General features: G+C 37.9%; 2 protein-coding genes across 3 annotated transcripts; both read left to right on the top strand.

Moving 5' to 3' along the window:
• Positions 1-1,490: 1,490 nt before the first annotated feature.
• Positions 1,491-6,467, top strand: lrit1a (leucine-rich repeat, immunoglobulin-like and transmembrane domains 1a). Its single transcript, XM_024296492.2, has 4 exons — positions 1,491-2,256; positions 2,580-3,040; positions 4,157-4,462; positions 4,710-6,467. The coding sequence occupies exons 1-4, from the start codon at positions 2,135-2,137 to the stop codon at positions 5,774-5,776; spliced, it is 1,956 nt and encodes a 651-aa protein (XP_024152260.1). The 5' UTR covers positions 1,491-2,134; the 3' UTR covers positions 5,777-6,467.
• Positions 6,468-8,161: 1,694 nt separating this feature from the next.
• Positions 8,162-13,273, top strand: lrit2 (leucine-rich repeat, immunoglobulin-like and transmembrane domains 2). Of its 2 annotated transcripts, XM_024297527.2 has the most exons (4): positions 8,162-8,632; positions 8,766-9,556; positions 11,357-12,102; positions 12,892-13,273. In XM_024297527.2, the coding sequence occupies exons 1-4, from the start codon at positions 8,532-8,534 to the stop codon at positions 12,913-12,915; spliced, it is 1,662 nt and encodes a 553-aa protein (XP_024153295.1). In that variant the 5' UTR covers positions 8,162-8,531; the 3' UTR covers positions 12,916-13,273. The 2 variants fall into 2 exon arrangements, with proteins under 2 accessions (XP_024153295.1, XP_024153294.1); XM_024297526.2 differs by lacking the exon at positions 12,892-13,273 and having other exon boundaries at positions 11,357-12,276.
• The last annotated feature ends 4,225 nt before the right edge of the window (positions 13,274-17,498 follow it).

The following is a 17,498-nucleotide window of genomic DNA, read 5'->3' as shown; positions in this document are numbered from 1 at the left end:
TCATTACTATTGTTCGTCTTTTTGTCTTCCAAAATATCTTCCAGTGTCTATATTTTTGTCATTTTATTTAATGTTCCAATTTTTACATTTACTAGCGAATCTGTTCAGTCTATCGAGGCTTTTCTATCATTTTCGAGTTTGTCTTCATGATAGTATCTCGTTATTACAGCTACTATTAGATGTTTTTGTCTTAAACAGATGTTTCAGTATCTGTTAAGTTTGTCCTCATGATATTCTCTCCTTGTCACAGTTACTATTATATGTCTTTTGTCTTAAAAATATGCTCTGGTATGTTTTTTTGTCTTCATGATAGTTTTTGCTTGTCACATTTACTAATGTGTTTTTTGTCTCTAACAGATGTTTCAGTATTTTTTTTTTTTGTCTTCATGATATTGGCTATAGCTACAGTTATTATTATGTTTTTATTTTGTTTTTTTAACATGTGTTCCAATGCTTTCCTGCTTCCTGGTCTCTCACTACTGCGATGACAAATGTATCTTTTCTGTCTTACAACAGATGTTCACAAACATTTTGATGTCTTCCATTTTCATTCCGTTCTGTTTTCAATTTAATCTTAAAACACTCGTTTCTGTTGCATTTTTGCTGGAATCCTTTCTGTTTTCCCGCTTCTGCAGTGACTACTTTATCTTTTCTCTGCATCTATAGCAGATGTTCAACACATTTTTGAGTTTGTCAGTCTTTATTTCGTTCTCTGGTTGTTGCAGTCACAAACATCTCTTCTGTCTTTTACACTTTCGGTGATTCTGTGCTGCTCTACACACTGCATGGTCTCTTTCAGCTGCAATGACTCATTTATGACGATATTAAAAACCTAAAAAACCTTTTCATGTAATCTGTTGCTCACTAATGGAGGTTAGTGTGATGATGCAATTATTGAAATAATACAATTAAGAAGCATAGCCTTAATTCCTGGATCGAATTAAACTTAAACAATTATATCTTATTTAGATTAATTGATCCTTATTTATATATATTTTTGTCTTTTTGAGACAATGTCAGTCGAGAACAAACACTTACGTGTCAGAATCTTTTTTCTCAATATTTTTCAAGTTAACTGCTAAAGAATGTGAAGCAAAATAAAACCAATTTATACTCCTTAAATTCAACTTAAAAAAAAAAAATTAAATGATTTACCAGATATTGAAGAACTTGTATAAGGAGGAAATGTGTTTTATTGTTGACAAAATGTTTAATTTACAGGCAAATATTTTTTATGCACAACAGTAAAATAATTTATAGATTTTTTTTTATTTCATAGGAAAAATACAGATAAAAATAATGCAGCAGCTAATAGAAAATTTTCCAAAAATAGATTTCACAAATAATGTAGAATATTTCTCTTTGAAGAACATTTTCATTCTAATTTTCTTCACATTTTTCACACCCTTTATTTTTCAGTTATATTATTTAATTAATATTAAAGCATCTAACATTTTTGATTGTTCAGCAGAATCCGTCCCTGCTGCTCTTTCTTTTGTCCTCTTTCACAAAATGTGGATGTTTTTATGATTTTTCGCCCAACTTCTATTTTTTTTTTGTTAGTAAAACAATTTTAACTTTAAGAAAAAAAAATGCAATTTTAGATTTTTTTTCTCACTAAGTACGGATTTATAAAATATGAATTTGCTTACCATATGTCCACAGTCCCAAAGGTTAGATCTACAAACTATAATAAAGTGGCCACCTTGTGGTAAAACATATTTCTGTCCTCTCATCCAGCTTAACAGTCACGGCAGGCCAGAAATGAACATGCAACGTTTGACAGAGAGAAAGAAAGAGAGAGGGAGAAAAAAAAAAAAAAAACACTACATCACAACGGCTTATGACCTTTTCGGAAGTGTTTTTCTGTGATAATAAATAGAGACGTCTCTGCGCAGCCTATCGGATTCCGGGATGCAATACGCATCCAAATGAAACGAACGCCAGTCCTTTCACTAATCCTTTTCTATCCTTTTTATCTCGGGACTCATAGCCGTCTGATCACTATGGGACAGCGGAGCGGTGGTACAAAGCCATGCAGATGACAGTTCTGTAAAAAAGAGAAGAAAAGTCAGTTTGACTTTAGTGCTGCAAACTGGGCGCATGTAGGCCGACTGCGTAAAATTGCGCCAAAATGTTGCCCTTGGTGCTGCTGGTGCTCTGCATGGTCACAGGGGAACTCGTCTTTCCAGTGAGCTCCTGCCCTTCTCAGTGCAGCTGTTTCTACCACAACTTGAGTGACGGGTCAAAAGCCAGGTAAGAATTTATAAAAAGTTGTTGTGTGTGTGGATAGATGACAGAATTCACTTGTGGGAAGACAGATGTTTTCACAGGGGCAAACACGTGCACATGCAATCTAAAAAAGTGCACGTGGATCCAATTTTATTTAATGCAGGATTATCTTTTAAAAGCATTTTGTTGTTGATTTGCTTTTGTTTGTTTGGGTGAGCATTTTAGCATGATTATAAATAAAACTTTTAATGCTTTTTAATGACACTTTTGCATTTGACAGTTTTTCAAAAGAATGCATTTTTTAGGGTGAGAATCATTTTAAGCCCATTTATGTGTTCCGCTCGCAGGAGTGTGATATGCAATGATCCTGAGATATCTACCGTGCCAAACGGATTTCCCGTTGACACATCCAAGCTGCGGATTGAGAAGACGTCCATTAAGACGATACCAAGCGAAGCCTTCAGCTACCTCTCCAGCCTGGAATTCCTGTGGATGTCCTTCAACACTCTGTCCACCTTGAGTCCGGACAGTTTCCAGGGCCTGGACAACCTGGAAGAGCTCCGTCTGGACGGGAATGACCTCAACGCCTTTCCGTGGGAATCCCTCATGGACATGCCCAGCCTGAGACTTCTCGATTTGCACAATAACCAGCTCACCTTGTTGCCCGCTGACGCCACCACGTACATTAAGAACCTCACATACCTGGATCTGTCCAGCAACAGCCTGCTGAGCCTGTCGGCAGAGGTGCTGTCAACGTGGCTGGCCGCGAAGCCCACACAAGGTCCTGAGAGCTCCAAGATGATCCTTGGTAAGTGTTTTGCATCAAGTGAGTGGACGACGCCCCCAAAATAGTGCAAAAAAATGTAGTAGTTGTCCTACTCTCTTTAATTAAAAAAATAAAGTCTAAGGAATTCATAATAATTTATTCATTTGATTTATTAATTTATTTCTTGCAATAAAAATGACTATTTTTCTAAATAATTCAAAAAATAAAAGGAACATTTTAATCACCAGTAAATGGTTATCTCAAATTTTAGATTATTATTATATATTTATATTTGCTAAAATCTTGATATTTTAGTAAACATTAGATTATTTTAAAAGCTATAAACTCACAATCTCAACTCTAAAACACTTCCACTATAAAAAGTTACACCATCACCTTTTTACCTGATATAAAATACCCATTAAAAAGTGTTTCTCACAAGATATAGTTCAAAATATGACAACATGTGATAAATTAGAGTAGTTTTTTTATTTTTTTACTGTGATTTATGTAACAAAATGGAAAATAAGTACATAGAAAGATCCTTAAAACAGGCGTGAAAATGGTTGAAAAATGAGGAATTTGAGAAGAAAACAAATATAATAATTATTAGTGATACTGGAGATTTGGTCTTTGGTTCATCCAATCCTGGGACATGTGAGACTTTCCTCAGGGACTCATGACACTCAGAACCATGCAACTTATTGAACATCATGTGAATACTTTTGTTCAGGTGAAAATCACCCACTGATAGTGCTCTAGAGTTAATAAGCTAATATCATTAAAAAAACATATTTACTACGAAAAGACTTTATGACAAAATTGATATTTGAGAATCCTAGAATTAAAGAGAAGTATTTGATGAGAAACACAGATGGTCCAGGATCACCTTCTTAACATGAAATGCCCACAAAGAGTGATCTTGGTCACCAGACCTCTTCTGACCTCAATGTGTCATCACCATCATCACCATCATCATCATCATCACATCATTGCCATAATCATGTTCATGATGTAGTTTATGAATTAAAAGGAAATCCTCTTACAGGATTAAGATCATAGCATCCACACCAGCCATCTGCAGCCTGGTCCTTCTGCTCTGCACACATCTAGACGCTCGCATTCCTCCTTTAACGTGGCTTGTCTGCTCTTCCTCAGGTCTCCATGACAACCCCTGGGTATGTGACTGCCGGCTCTTTGACCTGGTCCAGTTTCAGAAGTCGCCCACTCTTTCAGTGGCATTCATCGACACAAGACTGCGTTGTTCCGCCCCGGAGAGCCTGTCCGGGGTGCTGTTCAGCGACGCAGAGTTACGTCAGTGTCAGCTCCCGAGCGTCCACACAGCTGTGGCACGAGTCCGCAGCCCTGTCGGAAACAACGTGCTGCTCCGCTGTGGCACCATCGGAGTTCCCATTCCCGATTTGACCTGGCGCAGGGCAGATGGGCAGATCCTCAATGGAACAGGTGAGTGCTTCGGATGGTTTAGCTTCTGTTAATTAAACAGAAAGCTACCACTGCAATTATTTAGACTGTAAATCTGATTCACAGCTGTTGCCACCAGAGAGTTACGCAATAGGGATCACAATCAAAGCGACATTGTGTAATAACCTGCGTGACATTTATTTGCACATTTGTCGTCAAGAGAATTTCCCAAATCGTGATTTTTAAAGTTATTCCACAAAATGACATTTCTCTCTTTCTGCCACCACAGTCCAGCAGGAAACATCGAAGGAGGGAATCACCTGGTCCATCCTCAGTGTCCCAGCTGTGTCCTTCCGGGATTCAGGGAAATTCATCTGCACCGCCTCCAACTATGCAGGGAATGCCGAGGCCATCATTTCCCTCGTTGTCTCCAACTCATCAAAACTTGAAGGGAATCAGACCGCCAACGACAAGAAGCCCAAGGTCAAGAAACCAAACCAAATGGGCAAAGCGGCTTATCAGGAAAAACTAGTGGCCAGATATGTAGCTCAGACCTCCTCCAGCTCATCTTCGTCCACCGCGGATCCTGACCTTTCACCTGGTCCTGGTCCTGACCAGGGACCGGCCAGCTATAGTCTGACTGACAGGGCCCCCCAGGGGGCCGCCACTTCCTCCAACCCCGATGGTCTTCTTGACTTGGAGAAGACGAATCTGAGCAACCTGGCAGCCAACACTTCATCGCTGCAGCAGGACCCCGACAGACTGGTCCGCTCCGTCAAGGTGGTGGGGGACACTGACAACACGATCTCCCTGAACTGGAGGGCACCCAAAGCAAAGAACACAACAGCGTTCATCGTGTTGTACGCCGTGTTTGGAGAGCGAGACATGAGGAAGATAAACGTGGGAGCAGGGCAGACGCGAGTCACCATCGACGGGCTGGTGCCCAGGACCAAGTACATCGCCTGTGTGTGCGTGAAGGGGCTGATCCCCAAGAAGGAGCAGTGTGTCATTTTCTCCACCGATGAAGCCGCGAGTGCGACAGGCACCCAGAAGCTGATCAACGTAATAGTGATCACCGTGGCTTGTGTCATTGCAGTCCCACTCACGGTTATCGTTTGTTGTGGGGCCCTGAAGAGACGCATTCAAAAGTACTGGGGCAAGAAATCGAAGGACATTCAAGATTCATATGTGACTTTTGAAACTCTGTCGCCCGCTACTAAAGCTAAAGGGCTCGAAGGCGAATACCTGAACAGACTGAACCCCGAAGAGTCCAACAGGCTGCTGTCGGCCCGCTCCAGCCTGGACTCGGAGGCCACGGCTAAAATAGAGGGACAGCCTAACGAGTACTTCTGCTGACGTCATGCTCCAGCTCCGGCTCCCGCGCCACGCCACGCTCCCCGGACTCACCACCACCAGCGCCGCACTTCAAACCCCAACGCTCACTATCACCGCTGCCCACAAGTCCACTTCCACCCACACCCGTACCCGCACCACCGTCCATACCCCCACCCCACTCAGCACCCTGACGTCAGCCCCCCTCCCACACGCACCCAGTCCCCCACTCAGTGGGATTCCCCACCGCCCGTCCCTCCCCGCTGGATAATGCCACCAACTCCCCCTCCACAGAGAGCCAACTTCTATCAGAGGACTTTTGCACGCTGCACTATAATGGAAATATCGGTTTGAAGGAATTGATGAGAACACCTCTCTAATGTTGCACAATGACTCAAACATTTGCTGTCTCGTGTAAAAGTACTCACTCACTGGAGTTTTGATTTCATTCAACCCAATCTGATTCAAAGGGAACTCAGTGGTAGACACTCCGTTGTTTGTATCTCACATGTACGATTTGTAAATATTTATCGGCTAGTGTACACACACAGTTAACCCTGTGCCTCTGTATGTATCTGTCATATGTTCACAGAGAAGATATACACACAGGCATGGTTCATCACTGCTGAATGGAGACGAGCTGGAGCTGGAGAGACGTACACAAAAGAACTGAACTATGACACCATGTAAATAAAGTAGAAATTATGCAAAATGATTTTTATTCCCAGAGATGAGAAGCATACTTAATCAAATGTACCCATATTATGCCAGTTTGGGGCATCATAACCCATATGTTATGTAGATCTATTTATTTCAATCATACTACATATCGGAATCTCTTTAAATAAACTTTTATACAAATCGAACTGTGTGTTTCTATAACTCTGTTCCTCTGACAACAAATCTGTTGTAGATTTTTGTCTACATATCTCACTTACGACTATTGAAAAATTTTGATAAATTAGTAATCTGACTTGATTGAATCTTTGGATCTTTAACAAAAAAGAAAGACCTTAAAACAATCAAAGGGTGTCCCCTTGTGCTGTAGACCTAAGTAAGCAGATGAAAACACTCCTATAGCAAACCTAGTACTATTCCTAAAAGTCTACTTACTTATCATGATGCGTTCATGGTACCTCAGGGGAAAATATACCTTGGAACCATAAAGGGTAAAAATGAGCTGAGAATAATGTCACATCAACTGATTAAAATAATGGACATGTAGGGGGTTAAAACAGCGACCAGGAGCTGAGTGCACTGGATTCAGTAAAATGAAATTATATATAAAATATATATCCACATGTACTGTATTTTATTTAAGTTTTGGTCTTAGATATGTCAGAGTTATAGTATAAAAGTAAACCATTGCTTATTTTGAGATAGGGGCAACTCAAACAGGAAGGGGGAAAAAAAGAAGAAAAATAAAGAGGAGACAGAAAGATGAAAATTTACTTTGTCTGCCCTTTCTAACAAAATAATAAATCAATAAGTAATAAAGAAAAACACAAAACATTCTGCCGATTTAGAAAACAAAACAATATTTTTATTAAATTAGGAGGAAGACATTTCATGTTTACTCTACACATACATTTTGAAATATTAAAGTTAACAAGATTATAACATTTTAAGGTTAGGCTTTGAAACCATGTGACCCTGAAAGAGATAAAACCTATTTAAAAAATGGATGGATTAATATTTTGAGATGTTTGGTCATCAACTGGTTTTTGGGCTTATTTGGAGTTTCAGCTGTTATATTAGCATTGTTCTAGATTTTTTGAACTATTTTGGCATTACTGGGGTTTTTTAAGGCTATTTTGGAGTGTGGCTAGCTACTAGTTGTTTTGGCTTATTTAATTTATTTTAGTTTCTTTAGACTATTTTGGAGTTTAGCTAATATTTCAGCTACATGCTAGCTGTTTTGGCTAATTTAGGCTTTTTTCAGTTTTTTAGGCTATTTTGGAGTTTAGCTAATATTTCGGCTAAATGCTAGCTGTTTTGGCTAATTTTGGATTTTTCTCAGTTTTTTAAGGCTATTTTGGAGTTTAGCTAATATTTCAGTAACATTCTATCTTTTTAGGCTAACTCTGGCTTTTTTCAGTTTTTAAGGCTATTTTAGAGTTTAGCTAATATATCTGCCACATGCGCTCTTTTGTGACTAATTTAGGTTTTTTCTGTTTTTAAGGCTATTTTGGAGTATAGTTAATATTTCAGCTGCATGCTAGCTGTTTTGGGTTATTCATTTTTTAGGCTAATTGGGGGCTAATATTTTATTTCTATGCTAGTTTTGTCGTTAAATTGTACATTATACCAGTTTTCAGGCAAATTTTTCATTTAGCTAATATTTCAGCTTGGTATCAACTTCAGCGTTTTTAGCTGTCAATTTCAGCATCTTAAGGGGCCGATTTCAGCTTACACCATTTCCACTATCATTATTGCAGTTAATGCTATATATTTTTTAAGTATGTATGCACCGCAGTGTGACTTTTAAAGTAAATATCAAGGGAATTTTTTGCATCTGGGTCCCCTGAAACTCTTTTCATCCACCTCATTATTATTTTGTTCAGAGCATTAATCAACAAAGAAAAAATAACTTGTCAGGTCATATTTCTTTAAGGCATTGTGTGCCTTTGTGACCATGACCGTCTTCTCCAAGAATTAAAAGCCACTTGTTCCTGCAAACTGTGTCAGGGATTAAGCTTAATAGGCTTCTGTCGTCTGCTGCACCGGACATGACTTGAGCACAAATGCTAACCCTGAAATTGAGAAATTCTCTCGGACTATGGAAATAATTTCTTTCCTGCTGGTTATAATTTTGCTTAACACCGAAGTTCACTCTCATTGTTTACCTGCTTGCAGCTGCGTCGATGACCGTCATGGAAGGTGAGGTCTGCTTTCATGGACTTAAGATACTGTTGCTATTTTTAAGTCACTTTAGAACAACAAGGATGAATAGAAGTTTTTGAATTAAAGTTAGAGAGAGTTTATGGATTATTTTGATCATGTTTAACCCCAGGTCGCTCGTCTGCATGGAGGATGGTGCGTTTGGCGCCATACCGGTAAACCTTCCAGGTGATCTGACCAAAATACGCATCGAAAAATCTCACTTCACTGAAATCCCCAGAGGTGCTTTCTCAAAAACGACCTCTTTGGAGAATTTGTGGCTGAACTTCAACCACATCACCGTGATCAACTCCAAGGGTTTGGAGGGTTTGGGGAATCTGTCCGAGCTCCGTCTGCAGGGGAACAAGCTGCGTTCAGTGCCATGGACAGCGTTCGAGGACACGCCGCTCCTCAAGATCCTGGACCTGAAGCACAACCAGCTGGACGTCCTGCCGGAGCACGCCTTAAAGTTCCTACCTGGTCTGACCTATCTAGACTTGTCTTTCAACAGACTCACGGTTATATCAAAGGAGGTCTTTCAAAACTGGCCTCTCTACCAAAAACTCCAGAACATGGAGGAGCGCGAGGCGATGGCGTCCGGGCCGAATGTGGTTCTGGCCCTGCACGACAACGCCTGGCTGTGCGACTGCCGGCTGAAGGGCTTCGTGGAGTTCATCTTGTCTTTGAGCCCCCCGATCATCCTGATGAACTCCTACTTGACCTGCTCAGGGCCGGACTTTAAAGCCGGGAAGTTCTTCCATGAAATCGAGCTGCAGGTGTGCGTAAAACCCGCCGTGAGCACCCCGACGGCGAGCGTGAGCGTGCCGCCGGGCTCGAACGTCACCCTGCAGTGCGTGGCCAAGGCCAGGCCTGACCCTGCCGTGTGGTGGACATATGGGCTCAAGATAATCAGAGGATTTCCTGGTAGGAGCATCCACTTCAAGTAATAAATGATGATAAATTAAATCCAAGTTTAGTCATAAATACATTAAAATAAAAAATCAACATTAGCTCAGTGTGATTTAATTATCAAAGCACTCTCAAACATGGACTCAGTGTTAATTTAAAGTGTTGGAGATTATAGATTAGTGCACAGAATGTAATTAATGCCAGATCTGTTTCCACTAAACCCTTGGAGTGGAGTTTTTACTGCAGATTGTGATTTCAAACCTCCACTTTAATGGCTTTTCTCCCCGTACTCTAATGTGTAGGGCTGGATCAGAGGTCAAACAGGCATAAGAGTCTTTCTGGAAACATATAAGCAGGACAGAGCAAAGGGGGGCAATCCCCCCACACAATGATTTTTTTATTTATTAACCTTTATTTAACCAGGAAATCTCTTGAGATTTAAAAATCTCTTTTCAAGGGAGTCCTGGCAAAAATAAATAAATAATAATTACAGTTAGAAAATAAAAATATCATGTATTTTTAAAAACAGTTGCAAATAAAACATTTTTTCTTGTGTTCTCAACTTGGATTTAAAATCATTTAACATAAGGAGTTCTGTAGCGTGTCCTCCAGTGCGGGCAAATGGAACTGATAGCAATAAACAGTCATGTAAGGAGGTTGGAGGGATACGACACCCCAAACTGTCAGCACGCCCAGATTTGCCCCCTCAATATTCTGTCTGCACCCCAGACAGGAGATTAGGCCCTACTGGTACTATGGGTATTTTTAATTTTCCAGGCCAGCAAGTAGCATGGATGTTCAATGTGGCTTTGGTCACAATATTTGAGAAATCATTTTTGTAATTTCTTTTTTTTTTTTCAGAAATGTACAATTCCACATGTGAACTGCTTAGTCATTCAACAGCATTCTGCTGGATTTGGACCAATGTAATTATGATACTTAGTAAAACTGGAACTGTACTGACTGTCCAAAGCATGTGTGAAAGTCAAGGCCTGCTGGGTAATTCTATCTAGCTCTCTAGACCTTTTTTATTCTGTCGTTATTAATGATCCAATGTTATCTTGGGCTTATTTTGCGTGATTGACTTTGATCCTTCTGGTCTCTGATTATTATTGCTAAAAATATTTAGCAAAGATTTCTGTAGCTTAGCTGATATTTCAGCTACATGCTAGCTGTTTTGGCTAATTTAGCTTCGTTTTTCAGTTTTTAAGGTGATTTTTAAGGCTTTAGTTAAGTAAAAAAGTTACTTTTTTAACGTTTTAAAATTAAGTTTTCGTGTGTTTAATAAATGTTTATAAAGTTCGCCCCATAACCTAAGATGTATTTTGGATTTTGGCTCCCTGTGCTATTGAGTTTGACACCTCTGGTCTATAGGGTTAGAAAGAGAGTTCAATTCTGATTATTTTTGCTAAAAATGTTTTTTAAAAAATGGTACATTTATAAGAACAGCAATTACCAGTCTCTTCATATGTTTGTTTTTTTGTTTCTTTTTTTATTGTAAAGCAAAATATTTTAGAAAAAAGAGCAACCTTTAACTATACTGTTTTAATTCTTTAAAAAAGCTAAACAGATTAAAAAAAGACTATGAATGAACTTTTATTTGTCTGCAAAACCTTCAAAAACATAAATAATTACATTTTCAGCATCTAGAATTCAGTCAACACACAATACAGTTCAATCATGATTACAACATTGATTCTATTTTAATGTTTTCCACTGGTTTGAACAAGTCACCATTTGAAGATCTCACACATTTGGTGATTCTGGACTTAACATGTCAGTAGATGTGTTTTATATTGCATTTTTCTTTCCCAGAATCTCAGGAAAGAGTAGCTGAGGATACCATCAGATCCCTCCTGGTGATCCCCTCCGTCCGCATGGCGGATCATGGCGTCTACACCTGCACTGCAGTCAACTTCATAGGGAACTCCTCCTCCAGTGTTCTTCTGGATGTCCAGTCTGCCGTCAGCCCACAGTCTCCTCATCCTCCAGGCTTCTCAGGCGCCCCGAGTGCCGGTGACGAAAACGTCTTCATCGACATCCGTATCAGTAAGCAGACAGTCCGCGGCATCTCCATCGAGTGGTTCGCCGCTCTCGAACACCCAGCTGACACTTGGTTCACCATCCACTTCGGCCGCTCCGGCGCCACGAAGAAAGAAACCACCTACATCGGGCCCGGGATCCACTCCTACTCTGTGTCTGACCTGATGCCCGCCACCAAATACGAAATCTGTGTCACCCTCAAGAACCAGGTGCCACGCCCGGGCCAGTGCATCGTATTCGTGACAGGAAGTGACATCACAGAGATGGAGCAGAGGGAGAAGCTCATTCACATCGTGGTGATCGTCCTAGCCATGGTTCTGGCCGTGCCCATCGGCATGTACGCCTGCACCACTGACACCAAGTTTGCCTGTCTGGAGGTCATCATGAAGACGTGGAAGAACCGTCAGAGAGAAAGCAGCTCGTCGGGGGCGGAGCATGACAGGCAGGGCACTTTCGATAGTCTGCAGGCCGCCAGCGATGAAGGCCTGGTCAATAAAGACTCCAACGAAGAGAGGAAGGTGAGGAGGAGGTCAGAGGACTGGCTTCATAAAGGGAAATCTGAGCTCAGTAGAGTCACAGCAGAACTATATTAGACGGTTTTGGGGAATAAAACACAAAAATACAATTTATTAAATCTTCTCTAGGGTGCTAAAGTGTAATTTATATTTTTTAACTAAATGTAACATTAAAAATAAAGTCTTTCTAAAGTAAAATCGCTTAATAAAGGGATAATATTTTGATATTAGACTAATTTATCTGTAAGATTCCTGTAAATATGCAAATTTTTTGTGTTATGCTAGACTTTTATTAACATTTATTTATATCTCATTTCATAATATATCATTTTTGTTTATTTTTCAAAGTCTTCTAAATCAATATTTTGAATTATTTTTACTTGTAGAATAAAATAATCTCAATAATTCACCAGTTCAGTAAATATCTATTAGTTGTGTTTTTATTTGCTTAAAGGAATGCTGAATTTATACATTTATATACGCAGAAACACTTAAGTATTTTATTCTTTAGGTTCCACTTATTACCATGAAGCTGATGAGTTTTAAAGCCTCAATAGTTAAACTTTCTTATTTTTCTAATAAGTAAAAATACAAAGGAAATTCAGAAAATACAACTTCTAATCCTGATTTTATTTATTCCATTCTTGCGTCTTTTTTCACATTTAAAGTATGTCCTTTTGGATGTAAATGATGCAAATTAAATCCATTTACATCATCACTTTGAGTTCCATATTCAGAGAAGAAGCAACATAACCAGCTCTGGTTTTAATATTTTCTCTCCTTCTGTTCTAGGCCGAAGGAAGATGTGAAAGATGACCATATGTCAGCTGTGTAGAAATACTGTCAAGCTTTGCGCGTACACATTAGATGACACGGTCTGCCATCGTTTGTCCAAACATCTTCTCTCTTGGCAAAAGAGTTTTTAGATATGAAGCTTATGTGTGAGTCAAACATCTGTATTTTAGTTTATTTTATTTAGTCTCTCACTGTTCATGATCTGTTCAACATCTGGGGATTTATTTTTACAAAGTTTTCTAACAAAAATGGTGAAAAATGATACTACTAGCTACTTTTTCCACACATTTCCATATTTGTATGTGTAAACTAGCTCTTTATATATGTAACGATATGTATTATGCTTGAAATGCATAAAAATTTTTTCATTTTTGAACAATAACTCTGCAAAAAGGTGTATTTTCTTCATAGATTTTCTGTATAAATTGGAAAATTGCATTTTTTTGTGTTAAATTGTCCAAAACCATTAATGGAAATGTTGAAATGAAACTTTTCTTTAAGCTAAACCACTTTAATTAAGACAAGAATTCAAGATTTATTTATTTTTTTAATCAAAATACAAAACAAAGACTGTGTGAATATTTACTAAATGCATTCTTCCAAAGAATACTGATTCGGAGTATTTATCTGTTCTTTGTCTTAAATCAATATAATTTTTTTTAAATTGTTTGGTTGTTAAAATAAATCTGTATAAACTAAAATTATATTTCTGTGGAGATGGTTGTTTGTACTATGTGTGATATTATGTGAATTTCTTTAAAACTTATTTAATAAAATCAGTTGGATGGACGTCTGTGTTTACTGATGAAGTGAAAGCTTCCTGTGTTGGACCGGAGGAGACAAAACACTGTTACAATATTTACTTATCTGAAAATAATCATTATATGAAATCCAACACAAATTTGTACAATTAGAACATTTATTTTTATTTCTTTGGAACCTATAGGGTCTAAAACTCTGTTTTTGTCTACTTTTGAATTTACTTCAGTATTTTCCATGTGAAAGACTACCTGGTTGCTTATTTGGTGTCATTTTAAGTATGGTGTAAACTACTTTTATTTAGTTATTGTCCCATGTTGTGTTCACACACTAAACATAAAATTATGCAAAAATTGTAAATTCTCTGGAAAATTTTGATTTCTCTCCTAAACGCACCGCTGTTTATTTGACATTTTTCGTGGTTTCTGTTTTTCTTTTTTTTTTTTCCAGATTTTTCCTTTTTTTATCTTTATTATGTTCATTAAAAATAATGAAACAACTTGTTTGGTTGAAGTTCGATCCAGCTGGATTTGAGGTCGGCTGCTCACAGGTGGGGGGGTGTCTGTCTTCTCTGAACTATTTGCCTCACGTGGCTTTTGGGGGCGGGACTTTCGCTGAAAACCGCAACGTTTCCTCAATTTTTAGACTAATTTGTGGATAATTTATGTCGTTTCCCATCACAAAATATAGTAATGGTCGGTTTCCTCTTTGGATTTCTCAAAGCAGACAGCTCAGTTTCCTCCAGATTTCAGTTTATTCTCCACCTTATTTATTAAAATAGAAGATCGGTTTTGTTCAAAAACTACAAATAAACCCAATATTATCCCAGTATTTTAATGAAATCTCAATCACAGAATGTAGAAAAAAGTTTACGTTTATTTTAGACTGAATTTTTTATCACACTGATCTCACAGCTGCACGGCAGGATTAAAAAATATTAATTGTGCGATTAAAAAAAAAATACTAACTAATTAATAATGTTTCATTAATAGCACGAGTTAACGCATCAACATGAATGCCCCTAATTTATTCGTTTCTTGCTCACAGTTTTAGCTCGTAGCATAGATTCCTTCCATCGTTTGCCATCTTGACCCGGATTTCCTTCTGCTCTCTTCCTCTCTCAACGCCGCATCCTCTCTGATCCGTGCGGAGGCAGATGGTACATCAGACGTGCAGCGACCAGAGACATTGTCTGCTTGACATAATACCCAAACACAGACATCCTCCTCAGCATCCTCTTTCTGACGTCACGTTTGGATCAGATCACACAAGTCTGTTCTCTCTTCTGATTCAAAGAGATCACTTTGATTTGCACATATCAGGATTTTTTCACAAAAGGAAAAAAATGACCGACAGCTCTTATTTTGTAGAACATGGAGGCATCAGCTTTCTTGCTCCATCATGAGTGTTTATGTGACATGCGGGTGGCGAGGGATTGATGCAGCTTTTTGTTGTAATCCTTATCCACTGTGTATAGTACAAGACAATTTGACCAATTCTCTGATTCGGTTATTTCAACACAAACACTCTTTTTTTTTTTTCTTATTTCAAGTGTCCTGATATCGTATCATATAAGGTAGCGCTTCATATAACATTAAAATCCATAGTATAAACTATCCAAAGTGGAAAATTCTTTTTCATTTTCTGTCCAAAAATATTTGATTTACCTTTAAGAAGTTCCATGGATCAAACATATGTTTGAGTTTTTGAACCCTGCATGTTTTCTCCCTTTTTTTTACTCTCTTTTCATTTTAAAGCATCAATGCTCTTTGCAACTTTCAACTCTGTAATCCTCTATCAAATAGCCCAGTAATCCGGGCTGCTTCTTACATGGCATAATGCACGATCGTTTAGGCTGCTCCTCATATTTGCCTCGTTTCACTTCAGAGCTTTAACAGCCCACAAAATGATGATGTCAAAATCATTCTTTTGGAAGTGAACTAATCTGAGAAAAGCATTGTTCGTTTTTTTTTTTTTTTTTTCTAAAAATCGTCGGTGAGGCTGCAGGAGAAGTTCAGTACCAGACCAACTTCTGGTTCGTATCCAGCTTGTACAAAAACGACTGATTTGCTGTTTGGATTAGAGGGAATAATTTGTAAAGCATGTTTCATGTAACTTTCAAATACGATGCATGTTTGATGAATGTTAACCCAAATATGCAAAGAGTGGCTTAGTGTGGTTTTATGATTAATAAACATCTCACTATAAAATGTGTTTTAACTGCATAAGAAAGTGATTTTGTAGGAAAATGATCTTAAATCAGATTTTATTGAGGAGTATTATAACACTCACACTTGTTTATTTGAGGTGTATCTATTTTATAATAGTAATTTTGAAATAAATTATTTGATTTATTATTTCACTTTAAATTCTCACTTTGTCTTTTCACACTATTGTCAGGATCTAGAGCCTTTTTGGCCTTTTCTTCTTGCCATATTTTCTCATTCAGTGCAGCTGATTCGTGGATCTTTTTATTCTCAATCCTCAAGTTCTTGTTTTTGTCCAATGATTTCGGAGTCTTGCTTTAATTTGGATTTCTGGATCGGATCTCACGTTCATGACCCTGGACTGAACTCTACACCGACTCCTTGGTGCTCCATCTTCTCCGTGTGGAGGTCCTGGATTACCTCTGCACACAAGAGGCCGTTTCCTGGAGACTTTATCTGGCGTTCTGTGACCAAAAACGATAAACATATTTTATCTTAACCTCAGTGTGCGCCTCTGTTGTCTGATTCTCCTCCATCCTGGCGATTATGATGTTTAGCTAAAGGCTTTTAGATATTGGTTTGTCTCTGAACAAACTAGTGAGGCTCACAACATTGAATGTTTCTTCATACTTTAATAGTTTATACTTGAATTAGATCTTCAATGAAAGGATTTTTTTTTTTTTTTTTTTACCAAAAGTTATTGATGCGTCACATTTTGTGACTCCATGGTTATTGAGTACTACAAATAAATTAAAACGAAACTTTTTTTTTTTAATTACTGTTAGTCTTTGGGCTGTCCACGTCTGTTTTGTTTAAACATTGTGATGCAAAACTAGTTTATTACTGCACAATTCAGAAGAAAAACACTTTGAGTATTGATTAAATAATGCCTTTTTTTTTGCTAAACTGTATTCATACTTTATTATCATTAATATTTTATCACAAAATGTAATTAATCTACTCAGTAATTCCTTAATTTGCCTATAAAGTATGTATTTAACATCATTAAATCCAAATGAAATGATTTAATTTAAAAGGCTTGGAAACTACACACAACTTAAAGGAAATTTGATATTTTCAGGGGATAAAGGATTTCATAACAGTCCATGTTTTACTTTGGCAGCTCTTCAAAAAAAAAAAATCATGGTATTTTTACAAAGAGCCAATGGAAACCCCTAAAAAGGACTACAACAAAATTGATAGTTTCTGTTTTATCCAATTGCAAGTTAGTTATATTCCACTCTTCCTTCAGTTCTGGTGCTGCTGCGATGTCCTTTTACTCTTTAACTTTTCTCTATGACAAACTAAAATTTGTCCAAATCTGACAAAATTAAAGCTGCTTTTTTATTATCAAAAACATATTAATTCCAGTGCTGTCAGCAACAGGAACTGAGTTTCTAAAATCAACTTCAGGATGTTGGCCCTTAAGATTTGGAGTCTGACATCCCAACTGTTCCACTCTGAGTTTGGGAAAGTTTGTAGCCGTCGATAAGATGATTATTATAGTGTTTTAGATTTATAGTAAACATTTCTTGCTACATTTCAAAGATTTATTAGATTTTTAGGAAAAGAGTCAAATTTGAGGAAGTTGTGTTGATTCTTTTTTTTTCACAATTTGGGTTAAAACTACAGAAAATA

This window comes from Oryzias melastigma, linkage group LG15, assembly GCF_002922805.2.
Source record: "Oryzias melastigma strain HK-1 linkage group LG15, ASM292280v2, whole genome shotgun sequence".
In the NCBI taxonomy this organism is placed as follows: Eukaryota; Metazoa; Chordata; class Actinopteri; order Beloniformes; family Adrianichthyidae; genus Oryzias; species Oryzias melastigma.
The sequence above is the reverse complement of the archived record's forward strand: the minus strand, read 5'-3'. Positions and strand labels throughout refer to the sequence as shown.

Excerpts from the sequence above, each read along its gene's own strand:
- lrit1a (XM_024296492.2), top strand. The coding sequence starts at position 2,135 with ATGTTGCCCTTGGTGCTGCTGGTGCTCTGCATGGTCACAGGGGAACTC. Across the intron at positions 2,257-2,579 it reads AGTGACGGGTCAAAAGCCAG|GAGTGTGATATGCAATGATC; the intron begins GTAAGAATTTAT and ends TTCCGCTCGCAG. Across the intron at positions 4,463-4,709 it reads GCAGATCCTCAATGGAACAG|TCCAGCAGGAAACATCGAAG; the intron begins GTGAGTGCTTCG and ends CTGCCACCACAG.
- lrit2 (XM_024297526.2), top strand. The coding sequence starts at position 8,532 with ATGGAAATAATTTCTTTCCTGCTGGTTATAATTTTGCTTAACACCGAA. Across the intron at positions 8,633-8,765 it reads GTCGATGACCGTCATGGAAG|GTCGCTCGTCTGCATGGAGG; the intron begins GTGAGGTCTGCT and ends GTTTAACCCCAG. Across the intron at positions 9,557-11,356 it reads GATAATCAGAGGATTTCCTG|AATCTCAGGAAAGAGTAGCT; the intron begins GTAGGAGCATCC and ends TTTCTTTCCCAG.